General features: G+C 36.6%; 1 protein-coding gene across 6 annotated transcripts in view; it reads left to right on the forward strand.

Annotated features, from left to right (window-relative positions):
• znf462.L (zinc finger protein 462 L homeolog) overlaps positions 1 to 24,922 on the forward strand; it is a 56,175-nt gene that overhangs the window by 13,874 nt on the left and 17,379 nt on the right. For 4 of the 6 annotated variants that reach the window (XR_005961434.1, XM_018257572.2, XM_018257591.2 and 1 more), the window contains exons 2-7: positions 10,912 to 11,168; positions 11,379 to 16,729; positions 17,728 to 17,883; positions 20,852 to 21,156; positions 22,662 to 22,780; positions 22,879 to 23,058. Coding sequence is in view for 5 of the 6 variants with exons in the window: in XM_018257572.2 (XP_018113061.1) it covers positions 10,943 to 11,168; positions 11,379 to 16,729; positions 17,728 to 17,883; positions 20,852 to 21,156; positions 22,662 to 22,780; positions 22,879 to 23,058 (6,337 nt within the window). In the remaining variant the exon portion in view is untranslated. Of the gene's footprint in view, positions 1 to 7,226; positions 7,343 to 8,041; positions 8,194 to 10,911; positions 11,169 to 11,378; positions 16,730 to 17,727; positions 17,884 to 20,851; positions 21,157 to 22,661; positions 22,781 to 22,878; positions 23,059 to 24,922 lie in introns of those variants that run through there. The other 2 variants (XM_041563763.1, XM_018257581.2) reach the window with 2 other exon arrangements.

Here is a 24,922-nt window from a genome sequence, read left to right on the forward strand (position 1 = left end):
TAAATAATGGCGGCAAATCTGTCGTTCACATGGTGTAAAATTACACACACCTTGATAAAGTCGCCATTTATTTTACAAAGCTTTTTACACAGTTTTCTCTACGAATTTAGTTTTACACAGCATAATAAATATGCCTCTTAGTGTAGCTTCTGAAATTCCAGGAAGACACTAGACTATTCATTTTAAACATATTGGGCCAGATTCAATCCAGTGAGAAAATGGTTTACCACGTGAAAACTCAAGGACAAGAATTAACTTGAGATGCAAATTCAATTCAAAAAAACTCAGCTCACTGTTTATCATGTGATAACTATATTAAAGTCTATGGGGAAAAAAATTGAACTGAATTTGGAGGGTTTTTTTTTTCTCCTCAAATTGAATCTCATCCATGAGTTTTCTCTTGATAAACCATGAGAACTATTTTTTACTGCATTGAATCTGGGCATTATGAGAAGACCAAAATTATTGGACAAAACATTTGCTCTTGGAAAAGTTGAAGGAAAACGAGAAAGTAGATGACCAACAGCAAGCTGAATGGATTAGATCACAACAACCATGAACATGCTACATATAAGTTGAAGAACAGAAAACAGGACAACAAGATCCATATGTCTAAATCCACTTGCTGGATTATAAAATATACATGCAAACCACTTATTTGTTTCTTGATAACATAATTTGTCTTTAAGATTGATTATCCCTGAATATTTTTGCTTCTCTTCATAAAAATGTTTGCTTCTCTTCATTACTTTGTTTTACACCAGAAAACCAAAGTAAATAATGTTACATCTGTAATGTAAATAGAGGAAGTATAACCGTGATAAGATGCAAAAAAGGTGCCTAGGTTTGTGCAGTTCACACAGTCCTAGAATTCAACAGCAGTGGGTTTGTGAAAATAAAATATGGCACTTTTTTTTGTAATTATTATTAATAACTTAAATTGAAACTAGTTACTGGTTTGTTGGGAAACAGTCTTAAAATTAGAAGATGCTAATGTAACCACACAAACTTGCAAAATGACAATTGAAAAATCGATGAATGGTATGGAGGTTCTTCTGTAACATTTAATTGCTTCTTCTCTCTGTCTATATCTTTAATTTTGTCAAACTTCCTCATCCCTCTTCTGTTTAGTTTCCCTAATTCAAATTCTGCCCATAACCCACTTCCCTCTTTGTACAGTAGAGCTGAGACCATAGGCTGCTGTAAATATTAAAGGGAAATTAATCGAAAAAGTCGGGGGTTGCCTATTATCTACTTATCTAAAGTGAGATTTGTTTAATTCTTTCAAACAGTTGTGTTTTTTTTTGTAGAGCCGCCCAACTTTTTTTTTTATAAAATGGGCCAGTTATATGTTGTTCTGCTAAAATTCTGAAGTCACATCAAGTTATGTGTGGAGTACATGGGCAGGTTAAGGCCATAAGGCCATACTGCATTGAACATCCAAGTGAACATTCCTATATACACAAAATATACACAAATTCCACATCTGTATATTCCTAATTATAAAGAGGGATCTGCCATGTTGCCTTCCTGTTCAGGGTGTACCACATAAGCAGTTATAGCAGCAGCACCTCCATGACCAAGTAGGGGTCTTGGAAAAATGTATCAGGTGGCACCCCTTATCTTTAATATCATGTGAACGGAATAAAATAGATCCAGCGTATAAAAATGTTCTCCCATTACATAAGAATTTTTGTATTTCCAGCCACAGTATGTTTTAATTCTTTGTTATACTGAGCTTATGACCAGTCCAGAGGTTCAGAAGCTCTACAACAGAAAAGATCCATGCCTTCAAAGTTGTCAACAGCAGCTCTCTATTTTCTTATAGTTAGGCTGATGTAATGGTCAAATGAGAAGATAGTTGATTTTTTTTCTTTTGATCCATACTGTCATATAAGGCATTTTGCATTTTGACACAGAAATGAAGGGGCATGTAGAAATATTTTGCAAAAAATAGTTTTTTGTTTAACATTTGCATGAAGAGTTGTGACTCTTAGTCATGTGATTCTATTTAGTTCCCCTTTTAAACAGTCGTGTCATGATATGGAAAATATTCTAGGCATGTTTAAAACAGAGTGCCACTTAATTGCATTGTAACATCAATGATTATCTGCCTGTTTTCACCATCCTAGTAATGGTGTAGCATTCTTCCATCAAGTAACTATCTTTTGTAAGTGGGATATAAAAGAGGGATGTTGCTGAAATGTTTTCAAAGTTGCCTTAAGTCTTATGCAGCTCAGTTAGGAATCTTTTTATAACAGAGTGCATTATACAAAGTTCTGTGTGCTTGTATTTATACAGCAGACCGGGCTATATCCTCCATGCAACAAAACTTTTACTGAAGGGAACAGGGATTTGCAGAAATCTTTAAAGCAGATACACTGTCACCTGAAAATTCTAACGTCTGCATAGGTGCCATATGCAGGACCCAATGTCCTTGGGAATAATAGTTACAAATACAGTACATACAGGTATGGTGATGGCACTTCTGCATCATTTAGAATTTTCTGTCAGTATCCATTTAACAGACCATTGTAGAGTAGGTATTGTGGATGGTTGAATTAGCCACAATGAGTCGTTTTGAACAATAGAACATATATGGCAGAGGTTTGGAGAAAATAAAGCAAAAATTAAGCAAGTTTCCCTACATTTTGAGCCGACTCCTCTTGGGAGCAGAACCTTGGTTGTGGTGGGGGAAACATAGGGATTGGTATTCTCAACAAATCGGAGCCTAGGTGACCATCTTGGAGGTTGATTAGAACAACATTTTGTATGAATGTATTTGAGTTATATTCTTGAAACTATTACTAAATGTTCGATTCAGCTATGTTTTCATGTTAGTATAATTGTTAAAAGTCTCATTTGAGGTCCTAACTATTCTTGAAACTATTACTAAATGTCTGATTCAACTATGTTTTCAGGTTTGTAGCATTGTTATAAGTCTCAACCAAAGGTTTGGTCTCAAAGGGTGTGCATCAACCAAATAAGTGCAATATGGCATATCTTGTGACTTTGATGGAAATATATGGACTAGGATAGGTGAAATAAGGGTGTTGCATTTGGCTTGTGGTTCTATATACAAATTACATGATTGTTAGGGAGTTAGAATATATTGGTCAGCAAAATGCAGGTATATTGACTAAAGTTAGGAAGGGTATAAATATGTTAGGGACTTTCTCATTCCAGTTATTCTTAAGACCTGAGTTTGCTTAAAGAAATATTATGATCAAGAAAAATATCTATGTTCTTCTTTTGACTACTGTCATGTCATTTTTAAAGCCCAGTTAAATCTAAACAACCATTTTGCAAATTTGCTTAGAATTTATAAACTGTGCTTCCGTTTAAAACATACAGTAGGTAACTGTGAAAGCTAGTAGCTCATATGTCTCAAGATGTTATAACAGAACATCAAACAAGTTTTTTGGTTTCAGTGACTATAACACACAAGACAGTGGCTAACTTAAAAGGAAAAAGGCCATTGTGTACATAAAAGTAATGTTGATTGCCCAGTCATTCTATAAATGTAGGTTTTTTTACATTATGCCCATATGCATTGTGTTTATGCAAATAGATTTAACATTTGTATAATGTAGTTATTAAACACATTTCCCATACTATTGGTAACGGCTTATAGGTACCATTTCATAGCGTCTCTACCAAAAGTAATAAATTACAGGAAACCAGTTTACATTGGTTTTAACAGTAGCAGCTTCTATAAGAAAGCCACATCCTTTTCTTGCAAGACCTGTTAATTAAAACTGGACATATCTATTCCTTGTGAAAGTCCACATCATTTTTTTTCTTCTGCTGATGTTGATTTCTTAACAGTTTTGATTCTTCTATATAAAATCATCATTTTGCTGGCATCCTTGAATAATGTTTTAATCTGTCCCTCTTTACAAAAATATATCTGCAGTTAATTCTTCAGTACAGTACATCAAAAAGTAAGATCTTTGGTTATCTATAACTTGCTTTTAGGTAAGAACCTGCTACTCTGATCTATAAAATAACATAACCGCCACATTTTGAGACCAATCTAGGTGGAGCTGAAGTCAACCGTTCATGCAGACTGCCTTATTGTTGCATATTTCTGTATTATTTGTTCTAGCTTTTTACTTTATTTAACAAATAAGGAATTAAAGTCGAACTCTGGCTTCCAAACTAAAATTTGATAAAGAGGACCACGTAACACAGAAGCCCCTAATATACCCATCACAGTTACCTGTTTCTTCAAAAAGTATGAATAAATGCCATTTTCTATGCTGCAATCCAGCTAGTTAAGCTTTCTGCATAATTTGAAATCCTTGCAGGTAAGGAGGAGTAAAACACTATTACAAATTGTAGCAACTTCTCCACAGTTTACACCAGCATGCAGGAACTACGTAACCCAAAATGCATTGCACTATTATGTTCTGTTCCTTACTGAAATCACGTGTGCAGGAATTGTGGGGTTTGGAGGATGCAGGCTAAGGACAGCTGGCTGTTGATACAAACTAACAGTAGTCAGCCAGCTCAGCAAAGTAGTCGGACCGATCAGAAGGAGAGCAGGGAGCCAGGCTTAGGGAACTGTCAGAAACCATTAATAAATCATGAAAAGTCTGCATATTTTTTAATTGATGTATATTGCAAAGTTGCTTGAAAACATTTACTTTTCAAAAAACTTATTTTTGTTAAGTTTAAACATTAAATCTTGTTGGTGATGATGACATATTTATAAATAAGGTTTATGTGCAGATATAATACTTACCAGGTATGGATTTGAAAGGCAGTAGGGATTTATGAACTTTGTGCACATTTTAAATATACTTCCTTGTTGCTAAATTGAAAATATCTTTCTCTGTAAATCTAAAATATGTATCAATATGTAGCTAAATAAAGGTGTGCACGCAAACAAGTGCCTATTCAGAGAGCTAAAAAGAATGAGGACAAGCTTCCCCAAAGGGGTGTGTTCAAAAAGTATTGCTCAAGTCTGATGGAATGTGAAAAGCAATTCCAGAGATTGTATACAGTTCTAGAGAACTCTTGAAGGCGTGCAGATGTAGAGGTGGTGAGAGAAGTTAAACGACTGCATCGAGTATAGAGTGCAAGGTGTGGTTATGTGAAAACTTGATGGTTACAAATGCTAGGTGGAGAAAAACTGTGGCCTGAATTTGTATCACTAAATGGACTACTGCACCCAAAGTGGAGTGGTAGTGTTGGTGATACTGGTAAAGTGTGTGAGCTTGGCAAAAGTAGATGTAAAGAATGATGCAGCTTAGGGGAAAGGACAGTAGAACAAAGCACGCTTTAAACAAATGCTTCCCAGATAGAGAAAAATGACAATCAAAATATGTTTACCATTTACTTAAACAAGGAACATGCACAATGACTGTGGCATAAGCTTGTAATAGAAGGTGTGTATTGCCTGAGTCATCATATGCACCATGTTTAGGTCTAGTTAATGGCATTTAAGTTAAATTTTAGGTAACCCTTATCTGCATCAAAGTAATTGTCATTCTTTTGATTTGTTCTCATCTGGCGCATTTAAAGAACGCATTAGAACAAGGGATTTTGTTTTTTGTTTTCCTTTGGTAAGCAAATAAAAGCCAACCAAAGTGTCTATACATTTTTCAACAAAATTCGAATGTCTGTACCTTAAATAGCACTGCAGTTCCTGTTGAAAATGTTAGCCTTTTTCCAGAACACATTTCCTCCCTCCCCATCCTGCTATTCATCAAACCTGGTCTCTTCCTTTGCTGTGGAAGAGCCACCATTATATTTTGTTGCTGGTTATGGTTTAACTGTATGAATGGACGGAATAGGTGTTTAGGCACCTGACTTGTAGCAATACTAGGTAGAGGCAGGAGAACCAGCTGTTTCACGATGGACTCCTGCAAAAAAACAGTGCCTCAGAAATTAATTTAGAAAATATAGAAGCAGTGTACTTGTTTAAAATTGCTTTTACCAATTCTTCATTCTCTGCCTTTGAAGTGGTTGCCAGAAGGCTGTACGTATATCTCTTGATCATTTTCCAGCTGTCTGAAGTATGTGCTTCAATATATAGTGAAGTTAAGAAGTGCCATCGGTGTAGCTATGTATGGACTGTGCATATATGCATGTAGGTTAAGGTTGATATTGGGGGTGGGCGCAAGTAGGAACAGGTGGAACGTTTGGTCCTTGTCTACTAAACCATAGTAGTCTGAGTAGTGAGCATTTACTCGTCTGCTCTTTGCAGAGGGTTACTTGGTCTGCTGTTTGCAGTGGGTTACTTGATCTTGAGCAAAAATAGTCAACTTCACTCTCACCCCCACAGACTAGATATTAGCTCAAACCATAAAACCTTGTTCCATTCTCAGAAGAATATCAAAATCAATACTTTTCAAAGCTGAAATTCACCTACAGGCCTTTTTTAGGTGACTTCCTTAATGCTCGATGGTGATCCTCAAGGCATTTGTCTCCAAGACATGTGCTTTAGCCATCAGAACTTTTTTTTTTTGAAAGGTTAGCATCAGTGCAGTAGCTCGTATCTTTAACTTGTCATGCAAACCATCTGAAAACATTTGTATTTCTTCAAGCAGTGTCTGTCTATAAAGATCAGTTGCTTTTGCTATGTTAATACTGATTTATGACCTGGTTCTCTCCCATTTGTCTCAAATTGTTGTAAAAAACAACAAAATGTGGTTCCATGAATGATTTCTACAATTAGAAAAACTGCTGGTCCACTCTTTTGTCCATTGGATTGATAACGACTGAAAAGATTTCCTAGTCCCACTGATCTGATCTTTATCATGAAGTGACATTTGGTGCACAAAAGATTTCAATATGTAAATACTGTTTCTTTGGTGATGTTAAACATAGAAAACTGTAAAAGCTCTCAATTGTATGATCTGTAGTTTCTACATGCTGCTGTAGATTCTTCAAGCAGAAGGTCTTGAAAAACAATTGAAGTTGCATTTCTCTACCTGTATGTAGACTGTCCATCATATCTGTTTTATTCTTGGTTTTAGGACTCCACAATAAGACTTTCAGTGATAGGTATATTTATTTTTTTAAAGTGTGTTTAACTTTGCCATCTATAAGTGAACTATTGGTAGAGCACATATTGGGCTGTTCCATGAGAACCCTTTGTAAATCTACATACATTGGTTGTGCTGGTTTATGTATCTCACGCTTGAAAATATTTATTTTTCACTAAAAAATCTTTATTGATTTGGTGATGTTTTTCTGTCCATTGTTTTTTCACAGATCCTCATTTGAGAATGTAGGTGTGTATGTGGGGGGGAGGAATGTAGCCTTTGTGTTGACGGGTGTGCCTGTTGGCAGGCTTTGCTGATTCAGACAGGCTGGCTGGTGATTAACAAAGGTCAGTAGACTTTGGAATCTAGCAAGTGCAGTGAGATGGTTTGTCTTCTCTCTGGCAAAGGACAACTACCAAGAGAGCATATGGATTCTGAATAAGTAGATCCATTTTAATTGTTTAGGCATGTGTCAGTCCTGCAGCACCTTCATTACATGTAGCTGGTCTTTGTAGATGACTTGCTCTTGTGTATGCAAACTTCTCTCTTATGTAGGAAATGGTTAAATACTGTGAAACAAAAAATGCAATTCTTTAAATAAAAAAAAAAATATATATATAGATAGATAGATAGATAGTCTGTGTAACTTTTACATCTGCATGAGTGGAGGATTATGAAAAAGGACAAAGCCTGCAGACTGAAGCCATGTTGTTGCTGTAAGCTTCTAGTGTCTGTGCTTTCAGAGTTAAAATGGCTGCTTCTAAAGCTCAGAGGACTAGGACTGCATAGTCAGTTCAGAGCTTCTGTGACGCAGAAGCTTCTATCTCTTGACTGTGTGATTAAAAACATTCAGCAGAGCTGTGGCTTGTTTGGCAGAGATGAAAGGACTAGGCTTTGGGGGATGGGTAGAGAAAAAACTGGATGATCTGCTTTTCTGTGAAGTGCTTTGAATGCAGGAGTCATCTGCACCATGGAAAAAAATGTGCTTTGAGATGTAATGGACTGTGCTAAGAGACATGGGGTGGGGCTTCACTTGCTGCTGTAATTTGATCTACAGCAGATAGCAACCTCTTCCACACAATCCACTCTTAGTGCTCTGAAATAAGAGCTTCAAGCATCTTGATTACTGCAGATTGGTTTAAAAGTATCTAGTGCAAAGCTCATGTTGAAGGGAGGGAAAAAGCAAGCTGTAGCTTAGGTAAATATGTCTCTCTGAATGCTCAATCTTTCTTTCCAGAGGCTTTTTGTAGCAGTGAAAATGAGGAGCATTTCTTTGTGTTATTTCATGATACTGAATGCAGTTTTTTCTTCCAAATCCTTCAGTGCTGTTACCAATTCTTGCATGGGTTGCGCAGCCTTACTTTTTACATATTTTGGTTTAAAATATACTTTTAACGTTAAACATCATAACACGGGACATGTGCTTCTAAATGTTGTATAACAGAAGGGACAGTAGTAGTCTAAATAGAAGATGATTTTAGAAATGAAGGAGTTGGTAGATGACAGATCTTCAGAGTACCTTGGCATTTATAAGTCATTAATTGGTTTAAACAGGCGAAGCGTTCAAAAACGTTTTAAAAAACTCAATTCTTACTAAAATGTGCAGTACATACTCAGGACATATTTATGTGGAATTCTTCTGTGCAGGCTATGCGCATCTACAATGTAAGTCACTGCATTCCAAGTGTAATTCCATGTTCACCAATGTGGAGAAGGTTCATATCTGATGTTCAAATACATTGCACTGATTGTGCCTTTTGAGGGTAGAGGTGTTGCCATGGTCAAATGGCAATGGGTACAGCTGGTAGGGACAGACTGCCTGGCTGTTTTCATGTGGGAAATATGGATATTGGTTGGAAGCACTAATGTGACAGAACACCATCATATACCACAGCTGCTACTGTAGCATGGTGGAGAATAGCTTCTAGGAAGGCATGTTCACTTAGGTGGTATGAGAATGGTAGTATTTCAAAATAGCTACATGCTGGTCAAGGTGAGAGATGTCCATTCAAGGAAATTGTGCTAATCTTAATAAGTGAACAGCCTGCTGCTATCAAGCATTATTTGTATTATGTCATCAGTCCTCCAGTTTGGTTGCTCAACATGGCAAAACCATACTAGAGGCCAAATTGATAACATTTGTATATATTATCATATAGTCCTGAAAATAATTTTTGTGTGCAGTCAACATTCTATGATAAGCACCCCCACAATTGGTACTTGCTCATTGTATGGTTGTTCTAGTAGTTCTGTCTGAAGTAAGTACTACCACAGTGTGTGCTAACATTTAGTGTTCAGTGTTGCCTAGAATTTTATAATGTAGTGGGCCAGATCAGGCTTGGCGCTACAGAAATCTCCATGGAAGACCCTATTGGCCATGGTCTAGTTTGTATATAACTGAAGTACCTTTCTGACTTGCTTAAACTTTATGCTTTATTTTATACAATAGATATGAGGCAGGTGGCTGACCACCTAGCACTATGGTTTTGACTTAACATACCAAGGGATCTTGTCCTACAGATGTGCCCAAAATAAACAGCAGTCCTGTTCGGTCTGAAGAAAAAGTTATTAAATCGTAAAATTTATCTCCATGGTTTACTTGAGGTTATTTATGTCAGGTAAAGGTCTAGCTCAAAAGTAAATGTAATGCTAGTAGAATTTTAGATGCATGGAGTAATGTCCAACATTAGCCATTTGCCTGCAACTCTTAGCTCAAGGAATAACAGAGATATATGCAAACATTTAAAGCTGTGGCTTGTACTTTTCTTGTTCTAAAGGAATACAAGTTTTTTCCTTTTGTGGTATTGCAATAGAAAGGTCCTATGTTTTGAAGGAACATGCTGGAAGACTAGATTGGATTAAATTGCTGTTAAGCATCTGCACAGGATGTTTGAATTCAGAGGAGGATATGGGGACACACTTTTTTTTATTTAAATCTTCCTCTTGTTAAAAGACAAAACATAAGTTGAACTTTTCTTAAAGACTTTCGTAATGTAATTCTACATTTACTTTTCCTGTTCAAGTTTTTTTTCAATAGCTTATAGGAAGAATTTTGAAATGCTTATATATTTAGATATACCACAAAGTACTGATGGCATCTAGATTTTTGTAATGAGGTGTTGTTTCTTTTTTGGATTATATATATAGATAGATAGATAGATAGATAGATAGAGATATATATATATAGATAGAGCTATAGATAGATAGATATAGATAGAGATATATATATAGATAGATAGATAGATAGATAGATAGATAGAGATATATATATATAGATAGATAGATAGATATGTGTGTGTGTGGGTATCATTTCTACTGTGGCAATTATAAATGTATAAACATATATTTTAAAAAAAACCCTCAAATTTGAGAGCAGTTGATTTTTCTTAGTAGTTTAGTAACATAAAGGCTAATGGGTAGGAATGGGCAAATTTTTTCACCTTGTTTCGCTGCGAAAATGACGCCCATAGACTTGTATGGCAGTGCTTGTCAAAAAAAATTTGCCGCGCAACAAAAAAATTGACGCCCGCAGACGTAAATGGGCATCGGCAACATTTTGCTGGCGGCGAATTTTGGGCGAAATGGGTCAAATTTGCCCAACCCTACTAATGGGTTATATTAAAGCCTGCTCTGTATGTGACAGGCCAATTTCCCAACTGTCAATGCACACTTATGCTGATCAGTATGGGGCTGCATGTGTGTGTGTGTTTTTTTTTCCATCAGTGTTTTTCTGCTGTCCAAATATGCCATTAGCCTAACTCTTCAAGTTTGACCCCATATAAGTGAATATCCCCCCTTTCAAAGCAATAATCTCTTGGATTGACAAAGTTCTTTCTTGCAATAAAATTGTATCTCTACTAGGATGTATCTTTCTGTAAATCTGACCTGATATTTTTATCCTTTCTTTGCTATTTAGAATTTCCTAATGAAAATCCTGGTTTAGGAATATGGAAGTTCTTCAGTGTGATGGCTGCGACTTCAAAGCTCAGACCTATGAAGACCTAAAGTCTCATATTCAGGATGTCCATACTGCATTTTTGCAACCCGCAGATGTAACTGAGGAATGCTCTACCCCAGCCCAAGAAAATTCTGTCGATACTCATTCCAGCAACCAGTCAGAAGGGGTGTTTACTTCAGTTAAGGATGAATATGCATCAGCTGAAGAAAATCATGGTTAGTAGTGTCTGTTACATACTAAAATATAACAATAAATCTGTGAACATCAAGTGTTTTATAACACCATCCACATGTTTATCAAAGCATTTATTTCGGTTTATGGATGCAAAAATGCAATTTGCCTAATACAGTTCAAATTAATTGATTTGTTTTCTGTAGTGTTAAGTTTATTGTATTTGCTAATTAAGTTTTTCTATTTATTTGCAGCTCCGAGTACTCCTCCAGCTGCAAGTGGATCATACTATGGTCACAGCCCAAGTTATTTTAGTCAGTCTAATCATGCAGGAAATGCCAAGTCAACTAGCAAGTTTTTTCAGTGCAAATTCTGCATTCGATATTTTAGATCAAAAAACCTTCTTGTAGAACATACTAGAAAGGTTCATGGGAATGAAGGAGCAAATATAGCAGGCTCTTCAAATGCAGGACCATCAAACTATAATATAATGTTGCATGATGGATTTGGGAAAGTATTTTCTTGTCAATTTTGCACTTACAAATCTCCTAGAAGGGCAAGAATTTTGAAGCATCAGAAAATGTATCACAAAAATAGCCTGAAGGAAACTCCAATGCCTTCTGTATCTAACACTCCACCAAAATCCATGCCTATGCCACTACAAGAAGCATGCAAAGAATTACCAGCAGAAGTGGTTGAGCGTAGTATCCTAGAATCAATGGTAAAACCGCTTACAAAGTCTAGGGGGAACTTTTGTTGTGAATGGTGCAGTTATCAGACACCACGAAGGGAGCGGTGGTGTGACCACATGATGAAAAAACACCGTGGAATGGTCAAAATACTGTCGAGCTTACGACAAGATGGAATGAACATGACAGATCTGCAGAACAGAAGTTCTCCGGTGTCCACTCCAGGTGGCAGCTTTATGCCTCTTACTATAGGCCATGACATTCCTAATGTTAACATTTCAAATTACAGAAGCTCTGTGAATAATGCACTTACTAGAGGCAACCCTCCAAAATATTCATCTATGCCATACGTTCCAATAAAACCAAAGCTGCAATCAGATGGTGGTATACTGAATTTGTCAGATAGATCTCCTTATGCCGCTTCAGAAAAATCTAGCGTTGTGATTGACATGGATAGCAATAGCTTGCTAAATGATTCAAGTTCTGATGATGACTACATTGATCTAGATAGTGAAAATGGCTTAAGTCTAATGGATCCTCATGGTTCAGGGATTTCTGGAGAACCATTATTAGGATCAGAGAATGACAAATTACTAGAAACAAAGGGCATTCCTTTTAGACGGTATATGAACAGATTTCAGTGTCCATTTTGTCCTTTCCTTACCATGCATAGACGAAGCATCTCTCGTCATATTGAAAACATTCATCTCTCTGGAAAGACTGCTGTCTACAAATGTGATGAATGTCCTTTTTCATGCAAAAGTCCATTAAAGCTAGGTGCCCACAAGCAGTGCCATAGTGGTGCTCCATCAGAGTGGGACAGTATAAGTACACTTAATGAAAGTCTCTCTTCTTTTAGTGAAGCTTATGAGAGCAGCAATGGGAATGGTAAAAAATCTGGAGTCATGGCAGAATCTGCCCAGCAGAACCCATATAAATGTACCATGTGCAACTATTCTACAACAACCTTAAAAGGGCTACGTGTTCATCAGCAACACAAGCACTCATTTTGTGATGATATGCCACAACCTAATAGTAACATGGTACGACAGGCACAAGATGATACTGATTCAGTCACTTCAGGTACAGTAAGGAAGAGTCAAACTTCCATATTAGGGTTATCTTCTAAAAATAATTTTTTGGCAAAGACATCTCGGAAAAACTCAAATGATTTTCCTTTAGACTTATCACCAGTAAAAAAAAGAACTAGAATTGATGAGATTGCAAGCAATCTGCAGAGCAAAATTAACCAAAGCAAACAACAGGAGGATAATGTCATAAATGTGGAAGATGATGAGGAGGAAGTAGGGGAGGAGGAAGAGGAGGAAGAAAATGAAGTGGAAATAGAAGTAGAAATAGACAAAGAAGAGGAACAATCTGAGCAGATGGATGCAAATGATGCATATGCAATCCATCAAATGTGGGCTAGAGATAATTCTCAGAAAAATGTGAGCTACAGGAATATTCAACACAATTATGCAGCAACACCCAATGGAGCAGAAATTGAACTGACTTTGTCAGATGATGAAGACGATTACTACTACCAGTCTACTGGCATGAAAGAGCAAGAAACAAGTGCATCCACATCTTGCAATCAGTCTAGTATCTATAATGAAAATGACCAGAATGAAAATGCAGAGTATAATGAAGAATCAGGAAGGTTATACTATTGTAAACACTGTGACTTTAGCAACAAATCTGCCAGGAGTGTGAGCACTCATTATCAAAGGATGCACCCATACATTAAATTTAGTTTTAGGTATATTTTGGATCCCAGTGATCACAGTGCTGTGTATAGATGCCTCGAATGCTATATTGATTACAATAACTTTGAAGATTTACAGCAGCATTATGCCGAGCATCATCCAGAAGCAATGAATGTTCTCAATTTTGACCAGTCTGATTTGATATATCGGTGCCGGTTTTGTTCATACACAAGCCCAAATGTTCGAAGTCTAATGCCACACTACCAAAGAATGCACCCAACAGTTAAAATCAATAATGCAATGATATTTTCAAGCTATGTTGTTGACCATCAAGAGGAATTAGCTTCAGAATCGCAAACTTTAAGAGAAATTTTAAATTCAGCCCCCAAAAATATGGTAACATCTACACCAACTGGTCAAGGAGCTAGCAGCTCTGCAGTTTTTAACAAAAACCCCAGTCAGACATTTGCCACAGAAACTGAAAATCTGAAAAGCTCTGTAAACAGTGTGGTTGTTTATGACTGTGATGTTTGCAAGTTTGCAAGTCCAAACATGCATTCTGTTTTGGTACATTATCAGAAAAAACATCCAGATGAAAAAGCTTCCTACTTCAGAATTCAAAAAACAATGCGGGTGGTTTCTGTGGAAAGTGCTGCTGCAATTTCACAACTTGCATTGGAGGCAAGCTCTCCAGTACAACAAAAATCTCCCGTGCCTACTCCAAATTTGAATTCCCCACCAGAAGTAACTCCCGAATTATACTTCTGCAAGCACTGTTCGTACAGCAATCGATCAGTTGTGGGTGTATTGGTTCACTATCAAAAACGACATCCTGAAATTAAGGTCACTGCAAAGTATATTCGCCAGGCTCCTCCAACTGCAGCTACTGTTAGAAATGTAGATGCACTACAGAACACACCCATAAAATCAACTTCCACCCAAAACGCAAAGAAAGGTAATACACAACCAAGGGGAAATGAAATGTTCTTCTGCCAGCACTGTGACTATGGGAATCAGACTGTGAAAGGAGTTCTTATCCATTACCAAAAGAAACACAGAGACTTTAAAGTGAATGCCGATGTTATCAGACAGCATACTGCTGCTATTAGGAGTATGTGTGAACAAGGACAAAAGAAGCCTTTAACAAACACACAAGTTCTTCCATCTACCAGTGAACATGACAAAGAGAAGCTTAGGAGCCTGAGATGTCGGCAGTGCTCATATTCAACTCCTTATGTTTATGCCCTTAGAAAGCATATGAAAAAAGATCATCCTGCATTAAGGGCAACTGTTACAACAATTCTGAAATGGGCATTTCTAGATGGCTTCATAGAAGCTGGATATCACTGTGAGTGGTGCATTTATTCTCATCCCGAGCCAAGTGGATTGCTTGAGCATTACCAAAGGAGACATCCTGAGCACTATGTTGATTACACCTATATGGCAACTAAGTTATGTGCTGGTCCAGATACTCCTCCTAATGAAGCCTCCACAGAATCAAAATCCTATAAGTGTAGGGACTGTACTTTTGAAGCACCTTCAATTTGGGATATTACCAACCACTACCAAGCATTTCACCCTTGGGCTTTGAAAGGTAATGAATCTGTGCTACTTAACATAATTAAGGAAAAGGATGGTGTGGAGAAGTCCAATACAGAGGAGGCTACCCATTTACAGGTGCATTCTGCTGGAAAGCCTGCTACATATGTAGAGCCACAAGTGGACAGTGGTGATGATTCCAGTTTATCACAAGAAAAGACTTTACCATTGAAAACAAATAACGCTGTCCTATCTTCTTCTCCATATTTGTGCACAGTTTGCCATTCAGAATACAATAATTTACATGGCCTCTTGACACATTATGGAAAAAAACATCCTGGTATGAAAGTAAAAGCTGCAGATTTTGCTCAAGAGGTTGACATAAATCCAGGAGCAGTATATAAGTGCAGGCACTGTCCATATATTAATACACGCATTCATGGTGTGCTCACTCACTATCAAAAGAGACATCCTTCAGTTAAAGTAACAGCGGAAGATTTTGTACATGATGTTGAGCAATCTACTGAATCGTCTCAGAATGAATCTGATGAAAACAGTCGCATATTTAAGCAAGGTTATGGTGCTTACAGGTGTAAAATATGCCCATATACTCATGGAACCCTGGAGAAACTGAAAATCCACTATGAAAAATATCATGGCCAGCCAGAACCAGACATGCTTTCACCTTCAATGCCAAAAGAGTTCTCTTGTTTTGAGACAGATGCTTTTTTAGATGAACATCCTCCCCAGACTATTGTTACATTAGAAGCTGCTGTAGTAAAAGGGCCTACAAAGTATAAAAGAAACCATATGGCCCCACATACAGTCTTCAAATGCCAGTTATGTAAATACTTCTGTTCAACCAGAAAAGGTATAGCCAGGCACTACCGTATTAAACACAATAATGTAAGAGCCCAACCAGAGGGCAAAAACAATTTGTTCACATGTGCACTATGTTCATATACAAACCCCATTCGTAAAGGTCTTGCAGCTCACTACCAAAAGCGGCATGATATAGATGCATACTACACACATTGTTTGGCAGCATCTAGAACCGTTACAGATAAACCAAATAAAGTTGTTATTCCTAGTCCACAAAAAGATGACTCACTGCAGTTAAGTGAAGAGTTAAAGAAAGCAGTTGAAAGTAAAACATGTTCGCTGTGCTCTTTTCAGTCCTACAGTAAAAAAGGTATTGTCACCCATTATATGAAACGCCATCCTGGAGTATTTCCAAAAAAACAAAATGCTAGCAAACTTGGTGATTATTTTACAACTGTATATGCCGAAGAAAGCGAAAACCAGGGTGTTGAGGAAAAATATGAGACAGAACCAGAATCCCAGGAACAAGAGTTACTTCCTTTCAGATGTATAAAATGTTTCAAACTCTCATTTAGCACTGCAGAACTTCTGTGTATGCATTATACTGATCACCACAGCAAGGACATAAAGAGAGACTTTTCCATAATGGGTACTTCTGGCACACGTTCCCTTACTACAACTTACCAATGTAAACACTGCAATAGCAAGCTTAGCAGTGTAGCTGATCTTACCGTTCATCTGAATGCTCACAATGAGGACTTCCAGAAACGTGCCAAACGCCAGGAAAGGAGAAAGCAGCTTTTGAACAAGCAGAAACTCACAGAGAGTGCAGACAGCAAACATGAAAGGGTAAGTGCAAATTTTTTGTAGTATTTATTGTTGTGAAAACTTGTGTTTTTAATTTACAACAGCTTATCTTGCTTGGATTCATGACTGAGGTCCTATTTTGAAAAGCGAACATTTACTCTTTTAGTGGGACAATGTAATGTGAAATGAGAATATAGACTATTTTGAGGCATACAGTATATTGTAAAAGAGGAGAACAATAATTATGTCTCTTGACATAATATGAACTTTTAGGGAAGAATTCACAAAAGTGTTAAGTACACAATTGTTAGGGGGTTATTTATCTAGGTCCAAATTTCTTTAAGTATTTCTAACATAAAAGTCTGATCAACTCCGACTGCCCGAACGGACCCTATTTATTATTTAAAAAAAAGTCTGAAAAAATTGGGTCGTCAAAAATCCAATAACTTTTCGTACTTTTCCGCAAATACTACGAATTTTTGGGAATTTTTGGTCCAAAATCCCCAAAATTATTGGATACCAGTACAGACAGCAGCGCAGACACTGGGACCTTCCCAATTGACTTATACAGGACCCCAAGAGCTTTGAGATGCCGGAACACTTTTCCCTTTACCAGAATTTCTATGAATATTTTTAGAATTTCTCCTTTTGATACATTATCAGATTTGAGTCTTGGATCAGCTGGACAAGTTTGATTTTTTTTTTTGTGTGTAATTTCTTATTCTGCATCATTCCACAGTGATATTCTCTATGCTATAATATATTAAAACAGTGACCGCCCATTAGAAAGTATGTTTTAGTTGCTTGATAAAAAGGAAATAAAACATTTTAAAACATGTTTTCTAATATAATGAATATTCCTTTTAGGAATTGCAAATGTATGTCTGTTTAGGATTGCAGAATTGGTAAGCAAATTGGCTTACATTTTTTCTTCAGAATGACTGCTAGCTTTTGTGTTGGTGGATACAGCACAATGCTATTTAGTATGGAACATAATGGCCTGTTTCACTTAAACTTTATTATTGAATGCATGGTTACAGGGAAACGAAGCAGCATTACATAAGAATTTTAAGGAAAAGACCGTTGTAGGATACAAATGTAAGTTCTGCGTGGAAGTCCATCCAACACTCCGAGCCATCTGCAACCATCTTCGCAGACATGTACAATATGGAAATGAACTTCATGCTGACTTACAGGTACAAATAACTTATCAACATCCACAAAGGTAGTCAAAACTCGAGTTAGCTAAACAATAAACATGACCCTACAATGCTATGATTGCAGTTGTTAAAATTTACAATTATATATTTGTTACTACTGCAAGTCCATAAATGTATGCTACCACTTTGCAAGCCAATTGCTTTCCATCACAGTACACAGTGCAATACCAGGGAATGCTTGAGATTTGTTAATGAACATTTGCATCACTTGTATAGGGTATGTTTTGTGATCACTTGTTCTAAATTATTAACTGCAGAGTAGTGAAAACGTAATCTATCTGACCTAAAGCATTGATACAGACCTGGACTGGCAATGCCAGAGGGGCTGCCATACTATTTAGTGGGCTGGTGGGGAAGCTGTTTGGGCATCTTTGTTGGTGTGTTTGGGCCTTTGTGTACCTGAAATACCAGGGCTTATTTTGATTCTCAGTCCAGACCTGCATTCATAACATGTTTTCCCAATTTGTAACAAACGTAGTCTGTATTTTTTTTTTTTTTGCTGGACATTTAAGAAGCTTATGTTTAGGTATGAAATGTCTCACTCCATGTAAAGTATTTGCATTATTCTAACATAACTCTTAGAGGCCCATTTATCAAAGGTCGAATTTCGAATTTGTGGGAATTTTTGAAAATTTGAATATACTCACAATTCAACTGGGAAATTAAACATGAATTATATATTTTTTATTAAAACATTCATAGCTGTTAAAATCTCAGCTGTCAATCAAATATTGCCTGCCCCTCCTCTATGCTTTGGGCATAGAGATGGGGCAAGCAATTACTTTCCATTCAGCACTTCCTAGATGTGACTGCTCTCCCCACATTCCTCCAGTTCTCTTAAATATTTAATTATGTAGCCAGTGCATGGGGATGGACATCAGGTACCCCATTCTGGTGCACAAACAAGATTCTGAGGTCTTAATAAGTGTCCACAAAATGGCTCCTGCTTACTTGCTATAAGACTGATGGAAACAAGATTCAAATAATGTATACAGTGTAATTAAAGTTCATGTTGCTTGACTAACATGATAAAAAAGGATTTGGAATACTTTTTTTGGGTGACGGGTCCCCTTTAAGAAAATGGCTAATATTCAATCGAATGGTCCCGACCCAAAAATTCATATTGTATTCGATTTGTACGAATTGAATTTTTCTCCCGAAAAAAAGCCCCTCGAATGTCAGAAAGGCTATTAGCATCTTCAAATGGCTCAACAAACCTCTGCCATTAACTTGTAAATGAACTCGGCAGGATTTAGGTAGCAAATATTCAAATTAGGACTGTTTCCATGGTCGAGATGTAAAAAAAATCTCACATTCGGATTTGCATTCGAATAGGGTGATTAAAATTCAAATATGTGAATTTTTAAGATTGAAAATTTTAATCCAAATTTACTATTCAACTCTTGATAAGTTGCAGGTAAAACTTAGTCCCTGTATAAAATGTATAATGAAGCAATAGAATTCTTAATGAATCTGATGCAATTTGAGTGTAGGACTGGCCAGATATGGGATGACTTTGACGTAGTTGGCCATCTTAAATATATTGCAATATGTGGACAAACAATCCCGGTTTTGTTTAAAGGGTAAGGCATTTTAGTATCTTAAGGCACAAACCCCCATATGTAATTAAAGGCACAAACCCCCATATGTAATTAAAGGCACAAAGTTTGCCCAAGAGTAGTAACCAATAGCAAACAGTAAGATGCTTCCTTTCAAACCGGTGACCTGTAAATACTACCTGCTGATTGGTTGCTATGGGTGATAAGAAGTGTAGCAAACTTTGCTCCTAATATTACATAACCCCCAAAATGTTTCAATGTCCTTAAAGGGAATGGGAAAACTTGTTTTTTTCAAAATGTATCAGTTAATAGTGCTACTCCAGCACACTTCTGCACTAAAATCTAATTATCAAAAGAGCAAATAGATTTTTTTTATATTCAATTTTGAAATCTGACATGGGGCTAGACATATTGTCAGTTTCTCAGCTGCCCCCAGTCATGTGACTTGTGCCTGAACTTTAGGATGGAACTACTTTCTGACAGGCTGTTATTTCTCCTACTTAATGTAACTGAATAATTCTCAGTGGGATTAAGTTTTTACTATTGTGTGTTGTTCTTAGATCTACCAGGGAGCTGTTTTTTTGTGTTAGGGAGCTGCTATCTGGTTACCTTCCCATTGTTCTTTTTTTAGGCTGCTGGGGGGGGGGAGGGGGCGATATCACTCCAACTTGCAGTACATCAGTAAAGAGCACAAGTCACAAGTTTATCAGAGCACAAGTCACATGACTGGGGGCAGCTGGGAAACGGACAATATGTCTAGCCCCATGTCAGATTTCAAAATTGAATATAAAAAAATCTGTTTGCTCTTTTCAAAAATGGATTTCAGTGCAGAATTCTGATGGAGCAGCACTTTTAACTGATGTGTTTTGAAAAAAAAAAACATGTTTTCCCATGACAGTATCCCTTTAATAAATTGGTAATGGGTTGAGTGCAGAGGACCTCTTGTATTTGTCTATATGTAGTGGCAGTCAGTTGTCTACAACATATTCTAGGATCTAGGTCTTAATTAAATTGATGAACAGAAATATATTTTCCCCCTTGGTCAGATCTATGGAAGGGTTTGTGGAATTCTCTCTCTCTTCTAACAATTCTGATACTCTCCAGAGTGCATATCGTATAGTTATTTTTGAATGCTGTGGTTGTTTTGAGTGTACTAGATCCCCCTAAAGTTTTATTTGCAGTGATTTATCTAGATTAATTATTTTTCATGTAACACTGAAGCATATATTAAAGTATTGCTTTGTGTTTTATTTACCAGGAGGCCTATATTTTAGGAATAAATAATATTATGTTGATGTTGTGTATAGTCATTTTCATCCATCATTAGGCGGTGACGTTTTCCTTCTTATGCTATGCTGTTCTAAGTATTTCTTATTTTCTTTAAGGATGTAAACGACATGTTAACAGATGAAGATGCAGATGATTATAATAAAGAAGAGGAGGAGGGTGTTGAAGGGGTATCCAGTGCATCAACCCCTTTTGAAGAAAACCCAATTGAAGAAGCAAAGGATACAAAAAAAGGACGTAGAACAAGACCTGGTGGTTACCCATGTAAACAGTGTGACCGTGTTTTAATGTCCATGCAAGGGCTACGCTCTCACGAAAGAAGCCACTTGGCACTGGCAATGTTTACTCGAGAGGATAAATACAGCTGCCAGTTCTGCTCCTTTGTCTCTGCCTTCAGGCACAAGTATGTTTTTGGCAAACATTTCTTGTATGTGATTTTTAGGGGGTTATTTATAAAAGGTCGAGTTTGTGCGGTCTTCTGTACATCGAATAAACTGCTTATTTACGAAAAAAAAACAAATGTTAAAAACTAATTAAAGCAGTTGAGGGGGGGGAACTCTAATACACTAATTGATTGAGTTATCGGTGAAAAAAAAAAAGAAGAAATCTAGAAAAATGTGAGTTTGTTGGGGGTTTTTTATCCCAAAACATTTTACCGAAACTATCCTAGCAAAACTCAACTTTACCTTTAATAAATAATCCCCTTAATGACTACATTTACTTTACCATACAATGAAGTATATTGTACAGGTATGGCACCTATTATCCAGATTGCTAACGACCTGGGTTTTCCGCATAACAGATCTTTTCGTATCTTGAATTGATATACCTTAAGTCTACTGAAAAATCATGTAAACATTAAATAAACCCAGTAGGCTGTTTTTTCTTCCAATAATAGGGTAAAAGCTTTAGCACATTTAATTCAATATTCATATAAATTATATTCCAGACCCAGAGAAATTCTCAAATATAAAGAATATATGTCAATGTAGTATTTGTTCAAGGGGAACTCCTCCCAAAAACGGCTTATAAACATAAGGAAATAAATGTAATTCCTAATAAAAAAAAAATGAATACAAGTATGGGACCTGTCAGCCAGAATGCTTGCGACCTGGGGTTTTCAGATAAGGGATCTTTCTGTAATTTGTATCTTCATACCTTAAGTCTACTAGAAAAATTTTTTTTTTCCTTATAGCATTCTAATTTTAGATGGCGTAGGTTTCCATTCTAATTTTCTTGGTATAATAAGTCTTAAAAATTAAAGTTTGGGAAAACTTTATTGCCACAATAGAATATCCTTAGCCAAGTAGAGAATTGCCTTTTACTGCATATTGCCTATGGATGGTATTCAGCTCTCAGACCATGCTAAGTTTGTAGCACATCATTTTTGGACTTTTCTTTTTTTGCTGGGAAAAAAACATTAGATCTCTGCAATTTGTCTTCAGATAAATCACAGCACTGTATATTCCGGTATAAGTCTAGACCTTGCCATTCTTAAATAGAATTACTTCTGCCATATCCTCCTTCATAGAAGCTGTTCAATCTGATTTGATTATTTTCAGTTCTAAGGAGTTGGAGTGGGAACATTTTTGGCGACTCCGACTCCAGATACCCAATATTGCTTACAACTTCAGCTCCACAGCTATGAAATTTACACCAGTGCAGTATACTTTTTCAACTGATCAGCAGTTGCTTTTAAGCAATCTAATGGGCTGCTGAACTCCAGTATGATTCTTTGAATGTATATGTGGCAATTGAATTTGTGAAGTGATTTCTTTTTTTTAATAGTAAAGGAATGATTTCTGCTGTTAATAAATGTGTTTGTCTAAGATGTTTGTAGAATTCTGCAGGTGGAATGTAAAAATGAATACAAGTCACTTTTGCAATAATCTCATGTACTCTACACAGTTTGGATCGTCACATCCAGACTCATCATGGGCATCACAAACCTTTCCGATGCAAACTGTGCCCTTTCAAGTCTTCCTATAACAGCCGACTAAAAACTCACATGATGAAAGCTCATGCCGGTGAGTTTGTTTATATTATGTAAGTTTGAAATTAATGGCACTTAGACCTGTGGCACATTTCTTAGTTTTAAACATTTTGTTCTCTTCTTTTTTTTCAGGTGAACATGCCTATAAATGTTCTTTTTGCTCGTATTCAACGATGACAATCAGCCAGCTGAAACATCATTCATTAAAAGTTCATGGGAAAACACTAACATTACCTCGAATACGCATGGTTTCTCAGACAAGCCCACGTGCCAAACAAACTACAAGAATGGGCAAGGAGTCTGGTTTAGATGGTAAGAACTGTTTAAGCACTAGGCATCTTTGAAAGCTGAACTTTGAGAACCATTGGGGAGATGCACCAATTTTGCCTTGGACAGAGGAAGGGCTAAAGCTGACATATATAAATGTTAATATTTTACAGTTGAAAAGCAGCTTTGTTGTAAATAGAATATTTGTGAACTCGCTGTAGTGAATCACAAGTGAATGGACACAAAGGGGTACCAGGGCACTCCAAAGAGAAAATACATTACTGTATAATGCCCTTGACTAAGACCTGATATGTTTAAGGACTATATCCTTGGGAATATGCATGTGAATATAATATATTTAGTCATAGATGTCTTAAATACATTCGACTAAGCTAAAGAAGAACCACTAATACCAGCCCTTGGTTAGCTAAGGCATAATTGAAAGGACACCATTTTCTACCCATGTCCAAACTCTTGGTACTGACTAAATTTACATTTCTTAATTAAATTGTTGTGAGAGTACTATGAATGATTTGTTTTTTCATGGTCAGCTTTATTTTTCAAACATATTGATTGTAAAGAACATTTAGGGTCTGTTGGGGCCCCACTAATAAGCAAATTGTCTGACAGCATTCTTTTGTGATTTCTCCAAAACTTGATTACACCTTTAGTGCAGTAGGTCAATAAGTTGGATCTGGACCATTTGGCCATGATATAATGATCTGCCTTTCAAGAACCAAACAAGGAGGAGCTGCAGTTTCCATATTTGACCTTAAGAAATGAAAACTATAGATTTTGTTTTGTGATAAAAACAATAGAAAAAATTTATGTTTCGTGCAAGCTCTGTTCATTGAACGCAAGTTGAACAAGAGAGTACCCCACCAGAGGTGTGGGCTGATAGGACTCTATTAGGGTAAAAAATTCATGGTGACCAGTGCCCACCTCTGGTGAGGTAAAAAAAAAAAGCCCTTTAAGCCGCCCTAGTCACAAAAGGTTACTCAAGCCCAATAAAAGTAATACCAATTCTCAAGGCTCATGGGGGATGTCTTGCTAGCCAGTGTTTGTACTTGTGATGGGCTTCCTTCTTCAAGGCACTAAAAACAAAATTGTTCAGGTAGGACGAGTTTCTATTTTGTGTGTGTGTATAAATAAATGGTTGGTAAGAACAAACACTCTTGCGTATTAAATTTTAAGGTAGTGGTATGTGAAATAAAGCTTTTTTTTTTTTAAATTTAATACAAGAGAGTGCTGGTCCATACCAACCATATGCATACTTAATTGACCGTGCACCTCAACAAATAATTCTGGAGCTGAAATAGACAAAATTTGTGTGATTCCATCATGCACTGTACTGACCAAAAATGTACCCAAAAATACATATTCTATATACTATATGGTTCTCTTTAATGCAGTCCCTGTTTGCCATTATGTATTTAAAACCACCTTTTGGTGCCCTGGAGCTGAACTAGACAAAAGTGGTGTGATTCCATCATGTGCTGTACTGACCCAAAAATCCATTTTTAAAAACGTTTTTTTTTTTTCAGTAATATGTGTTGCTGCATCCCTTAGACTCTCCCTTTATATCACATAAAACATCTATTGATCTATTGCCAGATAAACATTTCACAGGTTACACAGATTCTTTCCAGGCAGTTTGTTTTTTCTTAGCAGGCAGTGTTTCTTTAAGCAATTTTGAAACCTTGTTTTTTTTATCCTTCCAATTGCTTTTGCTGACCTATGACTATTTCTAGGTTAAACATGGCCTACTTTTGTAAAATGCTTATCCTTGCATATAATAAGATACATGTTAGATGCAACAGTATAAAAATAAAGAAATCCAAACAGCCAGGCCCTTCCATATTTGGTCACCATGCCTACAGATACCTGTTCACAGCTTCCTACTACTACT

This window comes from Xenopus laevis, chromosome 1L (assembly GCF_017654675.1).
Source record: "Xenopus laevis strain J_2021 chromosome 1L, Xenopus_laevis_v10.1, whole genome shotgun sequence".
NCBI lineage: Eukaryota > Metazoa > Chordata > Amphibia > Anura > Pipidae > Xenopus > Xenopus laevis.